Genomic DNA, 11,994 nt, shown 5'->3' with positions numbered 1-11,994 from the left:
TCTTACAGCAAATCAGTAACATTTCTCACACATACATGAATGACTTTTCAAAGGTATGTAGATGTAGTTAATAACATATTTTAATGCTAGCGAATTTCAAGTAGTTTTATATGCTCATATATATCATATATCAATATGTCATACATCGATATGCAAAATACAACAGTATGAATACAAAGGGATGGGGTAACTATTTATATATGTTTATATATAATTAGATTCTCTTTTAGTTCAAGATGTCATACCCAAAAACTAAGGACTACTGATAGCGAGAATGAGATTATACTGTAACCTCAGATATCATCCCCTCAGGGTCTTACTGGAAATCATTAATGAGGTGATTTTACTGCAGCTCTCATGCCTAATCACATTTCCATGTAACCACACCCTTCAAATCATTGCTTGAAAGAGGAAACACTTTGGGACTTGGTCAAACTTATCAAAAGTATAGAGGGTAGAAATTATCTAGTAGTTAAACATACTTGAGCAGCTCTTAATTCAAACCATTTAGACTCTGTCTTTCAGAAAGTACCCTCCTACCAAATACCGAAGAGATATTTCAACTAAGAATGATAAAGCCCATCTTCCATAATTTTGGAATCTACTTTTTTTTTCTTTAAGTTGTATATACACTTTTTTTTTACCCTTTATTAATTTCCTTGTGTTTGCTTTTCTTTTTCCTATCAGCCATCTTTTCCTCAACTCATCTTCTCACTACTGGCCAATGTGTTCTTTTCTAGAAGCTTTAACACAGACTCCATAGGTAGTAGGGAGACAAGTAAGAATCTTTATTACTATGAAAGCACTTTTTCAGGGATTCAAAATATGTACTGATACTTTCATATTTATTTTAAGCAATGATAGTATTTTGCTGATATTGTTTGTAACTTTGATTATGCTTTTACCTTCTTATAATTACCAATAAAAGCTGGTCATATTTGCCATTTTAGTCAGATTTTTCATGACTGTTCCAGAATGGGCTTGAATACCATATTTTGTTTGTTGTTCATGCTGTGAGAATGACAGTCATTCCCAGGCCATGAGCAATAGTTTTTAAAGGTACATGGAACAGAGACACCAATTTCTTTCCTTGTTTGTTCAATTATAATGATAAGTAAGACATGCCACTTTTTGTCCAGAATACTTTTTATATTGTAATAACAATGAATTTACAAACCTCTTATATATATTTTACTTTTTCAAAGAGTGCTGGACAAAGAAGGTAACATTGTTTCAAATATGCATTCTTCAGGTGTAGTACATCTATTGCCATAACTAATACTATGGTAATAATTAAAATCCCAGTCAATCACAGCTCTCTTTCCCACCGAGACCAGATTCAGCCCAAATTCTTTTCATTGAACCTATATTAACATTGTCGTGTCTAAATTAATACCTAATACAGGGTCAGTAAATAGTCACTTGAATGAGGAAATAAATTAATGCACAAATAAGGGATGAAAACAGACCATCAAAGAACTAATCAGAACTTCATCTAGTTTGACTCCCTAAACTGAAGGATGACTTTTGTTAAACAACTCCTTGACAGGCTGTCATCGTGGTGGTGGTCATCATGGGATTCATGGACTCAAGGACATAAGATGAGTAAAAGTGAGATCCTAAATTAAATTTTCTAAGGTGACCAACACAAGCTTCTGCCCAGCTGAGAGGGATAAGATGTTTTACTTCTTAAAGAGTACAACAGTGTCAGCCTCCTTAATCCCTACCTTTTTAGCATTTGCTCTTCCTGATCACCTGCTCATATTATGATATCGATCTTATGTTTCTCAAGCTGTATATTTTATTTGACCATAATTTTAAACATATTCTTTCCTATACTTTATTGAAATTAATTGCATATAACATTGTGTAAGTTTAAGGTGTATATTGTGATCATTTGATAATGCATATGTGTATATATATGCATTCTGTAAGTTCACGGTCTATAATGTGATTATTTGATACATGCATATGTTGCATAATGATTACCACAAAAAGGCCCATTAATACATACTTCACCTCACAGTTATCCTATTCTTTCTTTCTTTTTTTTTTGGTGGTGAGAACATTTAAAATGTACTTTCTTAGCAACTTTCGAGTATACAATACAGTATTGTTAACTATAGTCACCCTGCCATATATTAGATTCCTGTATTTTACCTACCTTATAACTGGAAGTTTGTACCTTTTGACCAACATCTCCCATTTCTCCCACCCCAGCCCCTGGCAACCACCAGTCTACTCTCTGTTTCCGCAAGTTCAGCTTTTCTGGATTCCATATATACATGAGATCATGCAGTATTTGTCTTTTCTTTGACTTATCTCACTTAGCATGGCACCCTCAAGTTTCTTCCATGTCACAAGTGGTAGGGTTTCCTTTTTTTATGGCTGAAAATACCCCACTGTATATCACATTTTCTTTATCATTCACCCTGTCAATATCATTCTTTATCATGTTAATAAACACTTAGATAGCTTCCATGCCTTGAGTATTGTGAATAATGCTCCAGTGAACAAAGGGTGCAGATATCTCTTTGAGACAGTGATTTCATTTCATTTTGATATATACCCGGAAGTGGGAATGCTGGATCATATGGTAGTTTTATTTTAATTCTTTGAAGAACATCCTTAGTGTTTATAGTGGCTGTGCCAATTTACATTCCCACCAACAGTGTGTAAGTGTCCCTTTTTTTCCACATCTCTGCCGATCCTTGTTATTTCTTGTGTTTTTGATGATAGCCATTCTAACCAGTATGAGGTGATCTTTCACTTGGTTTTGATTTGCATTTCCATGATGATCAGTCCTTTTCATGTACCTAATGGACATTTGTATGTCTTCTTTGGAAGATGAAAAGGTTGCTTGCCCATTTAAAATAATTGAATTATTATTATTATTATTATTATTACTATTATTATTATTATTATTATTGCTACTGAGTTGTATGAGTCCCTTATAATTTTTGAATACTTGGATATCAGATAATTTACTTGGAAACATTTTCTTCCATTCTGTAGGTTCTCTTTTCATTTTCTTGATTGTTTCTTTGCTGTGCAGAAGCTTTTTAGTTTAATTTACCTGGTAATCTCCACAATCATAATCATCTTTCAACAAGCATCAGAACTATAGTCTCACAACCCTGACCCTGGAAATATCACTTAGGATTAATTTCCTTCCAAATTAAAACATTCCTCTGATGAACTGCCCAGTGGAAAAAAAGTTTCATTCTCTTACACTCCTTAACCCCACCCAGCTGATCTTTTGTATACAGAAATGTGAGTGAGAACTTCCAATACGTTACTGAAAGCATCTCTCTGCAGCCTTGCCTATGTCTTCACTTAGTCCATCTTAGTTTTCCCTGAAGCCTCTCTGAGATGGAATTAGTGCTGCTATCATTTTAAGGCAGCAAGACATCTTCCAGAAGAACAACTCTAAATTCCATCCATCCTATTGAAGTCAATTGCCTAGCAAAGGCATGAATACAGAAAACTTAGAGACTCAGCTCTGCATGTTTTATCTCTTTTGGATTTCCAAGTGAGAATGAATAATCACCGGAAAGTCTGGAGTTACTACTGATTATAATACAGTGATTTTTTTTTTCTGTCTCCTATGATCTTTAAAACTTCAGTTAGTGTGAACTTTGACTTACATAGCTCTTTAAGAATTTTGCAATGTCAACTGTGAAGTTTGAACTGGATTATCTTTCTCCTGAAGGCTTCAGACATGAGCATGCTTCCAACCCAGAATTTACTTTAACCTGTTTGACTGAACTCTCTGAGGATTCTAGTCAATTCGAACTTCAACACTCCAATTCTGTCCCCACTGGTAAGCTAAACTTTAGATTTTTTTGAGTATCTTATATTACATCTGTATTTTTTTAATGTCAGATACGTAACAAATAAATCTTGATGGTGCCTATTTTGTGGTGGTAAAACTGATCCCAATTTTAGTTTCTTCAGTTGTTTTTCCTCAAAATACATAAATAGTTTTCTACAAAAAGAACAGAAGGTTATCCCACTAGAGTAAAATGTCAGGAAACAAGTTTATTAGGGACACAGAAAAATGTTAATAGTGAAGTAGATTTTGTTTTTCTGAATGTTCAAGCTTATCTTAGTTTTCTTTGGGATGATTGATGAAATCAGGGATTGTATCTGTAAACTGCAGAAAAAAAGTCCTGCCATCTTTCATTCATCTCTTTTATTTCTGTTTACTTTTATATAAGTATATGAAGGACAATATGTGCTCTTTACCTTCTCATTAAGAGTAAGAGAACATTCCTTTTACTTACGTTATTTTGTGACCTGATTTCGATTCTATAGGAGCTGACAATGTTGATAGAATTCAATGTGAAAAATTTCTTTTTTGTTATCTATGGGTGGATAACTTATCCAGCATCCAACAGTTTTCATTTTTTTTGCACTGCAGTTTTCAGGAAATAGTACTATACACTAATATTCTGCATACATTAAAAAATTCTGTGGGTTTGGTTTACAGTGAACAGCTATGAGATGTCAATAATTAATTAAGTGTTCTTTGTAGAAAAGAATCATATAATAAATAAATATTTTAAATGTTCTTCTAAAGGAAATTCCCTTTTGAGTTAGTTGTTTATCTCTCCTCACAAAAAAGACAGTGTAATGACAAAAGTAAAAGTTAAACAAAGTTTTCATAGTTCTGGATGTTACAGGACGTTAATCTTTGTCCAAAGGCTGGGTGGGGGGGATCCTTGTAGAAATAACAAATTCCATTTTGCAACCAGAGGATTCTTCTAAGAAAATGTGGCATATTTATTTATTTGAGTGTTTGAAAAGAAGTTTTATGTGACTCCCAACCAGTTGCTGATTTGTTGTTCACAGATTCTTTTGTGTTATACAACTTGTTTTATAGTATAAGCTGTTCTATAATCAGGAGATATAATAAATTTTTAAATTTTTCTTTCATCCATAGTATTATTTCTCTTTCTTAGATTGAAAGTCCTACTTGTATTGAACCTACAATTTCATAAATGGAAAAAATCAGTTTTTTCCCAATGAACATAACTTTTTGTACAGTGGACTTAGGAAAAAGAAGTTCATAAGTAAAATACTTACCATTTAATCGTGGTTTAAATACCCATCGTATTTTCACCATTTTTTTGTCTTCTAGTCATCTTTGTTGTAGTTGGCACATCTGTTCAATAGATTCAACTGTTGTCTTTATGCAGCTGACAAACACAGCTGTAGCCTAGGTATAAACTCCTCCCCAGGACCTGGAAGACACTTTCACCTCAATTTCCTTGGCAGTGCCTCAAATTCAACACAAAGAAGCTAAACTCCCTTAAAAATGCCTCATCATTCTTACATTCTTATTTTTGTCAATATCCCCTAAGTCAGCTGAAACATTCCTTAGCGTTGCAATATAAAGTAAGCACTTGTTTCTATGCGTGTTAGTTTAATACTTGTCTTCTTTACCTCTTTGTCTACCACTATGGCACCAGTACTCAACAGGGTGCCTGGCTTCCTTATATCTTGACTCGCTGATTGCCTGGCCGAGGGACTGAAAGATTGGCCCTCTTCATTGCCCAAGTGCATACACCTTACAGTCTTTTAACTGATCTCACCTTCAAACAAGACTTTCCAAAACAAGTCTCTTGCCCATTGAAAGCCACACAGTCCTCCCTAAGCACAAATCTGACCTATTCCCACTTATGTTTGGGATTTCTGTAAGTCAGTGTAACCTGTGTTATAAACCTGGTGCTCTAGAATCTAAATCTTTTTTTCTTTTCCAACTTTGTCAGTTTCATGTAACTACCTACATCCTACAAGAATGATTTACACTTTCCAATTACTGTTCATGTTTTTCTTCCAAAATAATTTCCAATAATTATTTCTCCTTCCTCTATTTATTAAGATCTCACTGAGAAAAAAAATCATCTTCCCAAATGCTTATGGTTAACTTTTTATATAAAGGGATATTTTCTGTCAATTTCTTTTAAAAGTTTGTTTTATATATGAAAATGTTCACATTCTATTTTTATTGTTGTTGTAAATACACGTGTCCATGGCTTCTCTTATATTAGATTATGTTTCTTAAAGGTAATTGCCTTTTCACAATTGTTTGTGCTTATGCATAATGCACATGTCACAAATATGATTAACTAAATGACCAAATAGTAAAGTGTAGTTTATCTTTTAATGTATTTTCTGTCATAGGGAGTACTAGTTTAAGTCAGGTTATACATGGATTTTGTCTGCCAACATCCTGGGTGGAAATTACCACACAATTTTTGCTTGATGAAACCATTGCACAGTATAGTATCAATGTGGAATTTGTCCTTCGCTTGAAGCGTTTATGGAGCATTGAGTCAAGTTGTATTCATTCATTTAAAATATACTAATTGAATATTCATGACTGAGAGTTAGTGCTTGAGGTGTCTACATGAAAATGAAAATGAGATAACAGTGGAAGTAGGAAGGAATTCTGTCTTTTTATCTCAGTGGACTGACAGTATGTTTTCAACATACTTAAACAAGTATAAAGCTATCATGGGAAAATAAAATATAACAGGTGAATGTTAATCCATAGAAAGTTGAGCATTTATGTCTAAAGAGAAATATGTTCCATTGTCAATAAAAACAGTATTTATACCTTTCACTTATATGATTACTTAAAGATAATACCTACAAAGTCTGAATTGTTCTTATAAGACATTTATGAGTTAGAGTTCATTTATCTTGACCTTTATTAAATGGGAGAATCCAAAGCCTAGAAAAGTAATGTAACTGGACCTAAGCCATTCACATATGTAGTGTGTGGTGTGTGTGTGTGTGTGTGTGTGTGTGTGTGTGTGTGTGTGAATGGGTGGTGGCAGAGGCAGACGGAAGTTGAGGAGCTCTTAATCTGTTTTCTGCCTGTAAGAGTTTAGTGTTCTTTCTTTTTTGCTCAACACTGCATGGAAATTATGATTAAAAACAGTCCCATGAAAGAAAAATGCTTCTTTATGTTTCAGAAATGAATTTCATCAGTAATCGGTAGTGAAGATACAAATGTCATCCCTGGATTCTGGAATGTGTTTTAAGGCTATGAACATTTCATCATTATGATCATTATCATCAGATGTATATATACATACTTATGTATATATATAAAATGTTACTTTATCATACTGGAAGTTATATGACTACCAATTGGACATACCTGTTTTAATTTTTTTTATCCTTGTAAAACAGGTATGTCCCACTGGTAGTCATATAACTTCCAGTATGATAAAGTAACATTTTAACCAATATGTGATCCTGAATTCACTTAGGCATTAATTCACTGTTAAAAATTTCTGATGGTCAAAAATCTTTCAGTCATAGTAGATATTCTAATTTTTTTCTATAGTTTCATAACACAGTCTAACATATTTGAGAATGTATGTGATTCAACTTTTAAAAAGTTTGTTGTGGCGCCTGTGTGGCTCAGTTGGTTAAGTGTCTGACTTCGGCTCAGATCATGATTTTGTGGTTCGTGAGTTCGACCCTCGCATTGGACTCTGTGCTGACAACTCAGACCTGGAGGCTGCTTCAGATTCTGTCTCTGTCTCTCTCTGCTCCCCCCCCCCCCACCGGCCCCAACTCACACACTGCCTCTCTCTCAAATGTAAATAAACATTACAAAACAATTTAAAAAAATAAAAAGTTTGATAATTTCGTTTAATCTAGAATTTTGTATGTTTATTAGATTCTAAAACCCTCTTACATAGAACATTTCCTAATATCCTGTGAGACCTGCTTTGGCTATTTGGTATTAAAGAAATGAATTCCATAACGCTAGTGAAGGAATTGGAGAACACTAAAAATTTAGTCGAGATGAGGTCCCGCTTAGTCACAAACAAGGAGTGCCACTTCGGGCAAGGTTTTAACATCCTTCCTGGATGGTTTTTCTAATCTGGACAATGTCTAGAATATACTAGTTGATTTTAAAGGCCACTGACAACTATAAAAAAGGTTAATGAATATAATTAGATTTAGAGCATTCCCAATGAACGTCATTAAGCTAAAGACAAGAATATAAAAAGTAAAGACAAAGCCTCTGTTTACATATAATTTAAAACAATAATAATAAAAGTCAACATATGCAAAGAATTTCTGATATATCGAGTTCTTTTACATTGACTTTTTATGACCATTATGTAGATCAAATCATTTTTTACTCCCATTTTTATAAATGAAGAAACTGCGTATCAGTGATATTTTACAGTAAAATTTCAGTAAGTAATAAACCAAGAACTTGGACCCAGACTTTGTCCAATTCCAAATGTTACTGCCACTACATGAATACAAGCCCAAGTACCAGTATCACTCCTTACCCTGCTACTATGACAATAATGAAGATAACAAAAACAGCATTTACCATTTTACTGACAATACCAAATACTTGAACCCTAAACTCATTTTACTCTTCTAATAATATTTTGAAGCATGAAGAAGTCAAATGTTATCATAATTGTCCATCATATTTCAAGTATAGATTTATACATCACTAATTTACACACTAAGTTGGTATTTTCAATTTAGAATGGTTGAGTTGAAATCTTTGTAAGAAAAGACATTTCAATAACTTACAAACCAGGTAAGACTACTTAGTCTATAGAAAAGTAAGTGTTAACATGCTGATTTTAAATAATGACTATATTAATTTTGAATGAGTCCTATATAGTTGGTGAGTCATTTTCAGAATGGTTTCATAGTATTAATCATCTTTTCCTATCTATATTAGGAAACGTATTGAATTCAAATAGTTCCTAACAAACTAACCCTAACTTTTGAGCAATTGTCATTTAAATACTAGAAATTGACCCATGTTTGCTATATTTAAAACCTGCTTTTATATCATTTCCATAAAAATTTCCTTCTGTAAATTCTTATCTTAAAAACAATTCCAGGGGCACCTGAGTGGCTCAGTCGACTAAGCTTCTGACTCTTGATTTCCATTCAGGTGATGAACTGAATCCTGAGATTGAGCCCTGCATCAAGTCTGTGCCCTGAGCATGGAGCCTATCTCAGTTTATCTCTCTCCCTCTTTCTCTGCCCCTCCATGCTTGCATGCTCCCTCTCTCTCAAAATAAATAAATAAACGTTAAAAAATTTCCAAATCTTAGCAAAGTGCTGGTGTATTATAGATTGAAAACAACATTTTGAGCCAAATAAGAAACCTCTCTGTTGTCCTTTATTTATAGCTGAAGATCAACTTGAAATGATCTACCCAGAGTCACACAGTAACTAGTAACCCAAAATTAAGATAAGAAGCTGGGTTTCATGATGTTTTGTTCATTATATTTGATACTAAAATAAATATCTTTCCTCAAAGATTTCTTGGTATCATATCTTCCTGATAACAGATGAAAATACTACTCGGCCAAGGTATAACAGTCGTGACAATGAACTGTTGTGCTATACTAAAAATAGCAATTTGGGGGTGCCTGGGTGGCTCAGTTGGTTAAGTGTCCGACTTTGGCTCAGGTCATGGTCTCATGGTTTGTGGGTTCGAGCCCCATGTTGGGCTCGTAAAGCCTGGAGCCTGCTTCGGATTCTGTGTCTCCCTCTCTCCCTGCCCCTCCCCTGCTCATGCTCTGTCTGTCTCGGTCTCTCAAAAATAAATAAACATTTTTTTTTTAAATAGCAATTTTCAAGGTCTCATATGATCTCAAATACTATATTTTCCAAAAAGTGTTACACTATCCAGAGTAGCCAGAGGAGTCAATATAAACATTTGTAAACATTACATATCCCCATCAATCCACATGATCACACACATACAGTCAGTCATTGCATTCCTTTGAGCATTTAACTATATTTATCTTCCTGGATATGTCTTGGAACCTAGAATTGACCAACCACTCTGCTGAAATTCTAGCTGTACTAAGGTTAGCATAAAAATAAAAAAAAAAAAAAGTCATCATCATGGGTGATTTGGGCTTTATGAAGTGGGCTTTGTGAAAGTTATTTCTTTGTCTCAGGAAAGAAGAGCATTACTTCTAAGCATATGTATGAAAATCCAAAGAATAGATTGTATTCTATGACCTTGGGAGAGAGGATGAGCATCCAGCTAATTGTAGCTAATTGAAGACCATCTCTGACCACAAAATAAAAGACCATTATGTAAAAGGATTTTTGTTCAGTTAGAAGGAATTAGAGGTCCTAACTTCTTGAGATGCTTAGAACTATGACCAGTTGCCACATGATTAATGATAGTTATTATGCTACCATCATATTTATATTTATTAGATGTCTACTCTGTACTCAGCTCTCTGCCAGCTGTGAGAAATGTGGAGTATTTGGAAGTTCCAGTGCATGCTCTAAATGCTCTAAGGCTAGTCATGAAAAAACCCATCTGTGTGATTGAAATAGGTGACTATCTCATCCTGTCCATTTCATTCAGGACAGGAACATATCAGCTGGAGAATAGTGCTTTAGCAGGTTGGTTCCCAAAGTCCAGACATAGCCCATGGAACATTTGCATTAGAATCCCAGTATACTTGCAACACTTGAGGATTCTAGGGTTCCCTCCAAGACTCTTTATATGTAAACTCTATGCATAAAATCCAGGAACCTAGATTTTATAAATTCTTCATATTATGTACATACACACTAAAGTTTGAAAATCAGTGCTTTTGTCAAGGGTCATGATTGGTTGATCAGCAAGGGCTTCCTACAATTATCTACATTATGGCAGTTTTTCCAGATAATTTATGATCATAGCAATCTATAATTAACTATAGCTTTTTTTTGTCACCATGCTTTTATAGTAAGAGGGTTAATCCATTGATATACTTGACAGAGTGTTTTCCTATTTTTTTTACAGTTACATATTACCATCAGATGAATTCAGATCAAAATTTTCCAAAAGCCCTACCTCTCATCCTTACATAAAACATTAATTTTCCCTGTGTCAGATGCCTCAGTATCCATTTCTGTGGCATTGATATCAATGTTAAATGTTTATTTTCTTCATTTAATCTTTCATTTGTTTTGCTGTTTGATATTGAGTATAGCTTTCGGCTTTCAGTGCAGTTTTATCAAATCGAGAATAAACTCCCACAGGATAAAAGATATTTTCTACTTCTCTTCTGTTCCCTAAAGAGAGACCAGCAGAGAGCTCCATAAACACAGGAGCTGAATTGCTTGTTTCTAATATGACTTTACCAAGATGGACCAATTGATAGAAACCTGCACTTCCTTTGTGGAATTTTTTAATATAACTCTGATCTCTTTAATGGCTCTGCCTAGGGGCCTTCAACTCATTCCGTCTTAAGAAGAGCAATCTAGGTTCATATAATATGCATACTTTGGCTGCTGTGGTAAAATGAAAAGTTAATGCTAATGTGATGTTGTAAAATGCAATAACCCCAACAACCATCATTTCGTTAAATGCCTGCTGAAAATATTCTACTAGGAATGGAGTACATCTATTATAATTCAAAATGATAAATTTAAAAGTGGCTTTTCTGATAACATACAAGGTGCCCTAATGGAAGTATTGATAAGAGGCCATTGCCTACTGCATAACCCCTGGTGGAGTTCACTAAGCTATTCAGAGATAGAGATAGATACAAATATATACATATCTCTTCTCAAAAGTCTCCTGGTATTATGTCTTCCTGTAAGCAGATGAAAAAATTTACTGTGGTTTTTGGAATAGGCCTCAGTACCTCGGTTTATATAACACTTCATACAGAAAATCAAAGATTGTAGTGAAATGTTTATGATGAGATTTGCAGGTTGGCATGGCGAAATACAGCCAATCTTTATTCATAAAGCTCTTTCTGGCAAGTGGTTGACAAAGGGTTCCCTATAAAGTAGTGGGTGGCTTCTCATCTTAAAGTATAAAATCAGGTATGCTACTGATATTTTATAACCAATTATAGAAAATGTACTTTAGTTAACTTGCAAGTATTATTCTCTTTAAAGTACCATAGATTCTAGAGTCTACAAATCATTACATCAGCTTGATAAGGTTTTAGACTAAGTTTT

General features: G+C 34.0%; 1 protein-coding gene across 1 annotated transcript in view; it reads left to right on the top strand.

The window, feature by feature from the left end:
• Positions 1 to 3,083: 3,083 nt before the first annotated feature.
• ANO3 (anoctamin 3) overlaps positions 3,084 to 11,994 on the top strand; it is a 415,273-nt gene continuing 406,362 nt past the window's right edge. Inside the window, exon 1 of the mRNA XM_027072968.2 lies at positions 3,084 to 3,823. Coding sequence (XP_026928769.1) covers positions 3,670 to 3,823 — 154 coding nt within the window. The 5' untranslated portion in view covers positions 3,084 to 3,669. The remainder of the gene's footprint in view (positions 3,824 to 11,994) is intronic.

The sequence above is a fragment of the Acinonyx jubatus genome, chromosome D1, assembly GCF_027475565.1.
Source record: "Acinonyx jubatus isolate Ajub_Pintada_27869175 chromosome D1, VMU_Ajub_asm_v1.0, whole genome shotgun sequence".
Lineage (NCBI taxonomy): Eukaryota > Metazoa > Chordata > Mammalia > Carnivora > Felidae > Acinonyx > Acinonyx jubatus.
The sequence above is the reverse complement of the archived record's forward strand: the minus strand, read 5'-3'. Positions and strand labels throughout refer to the sequence as shown.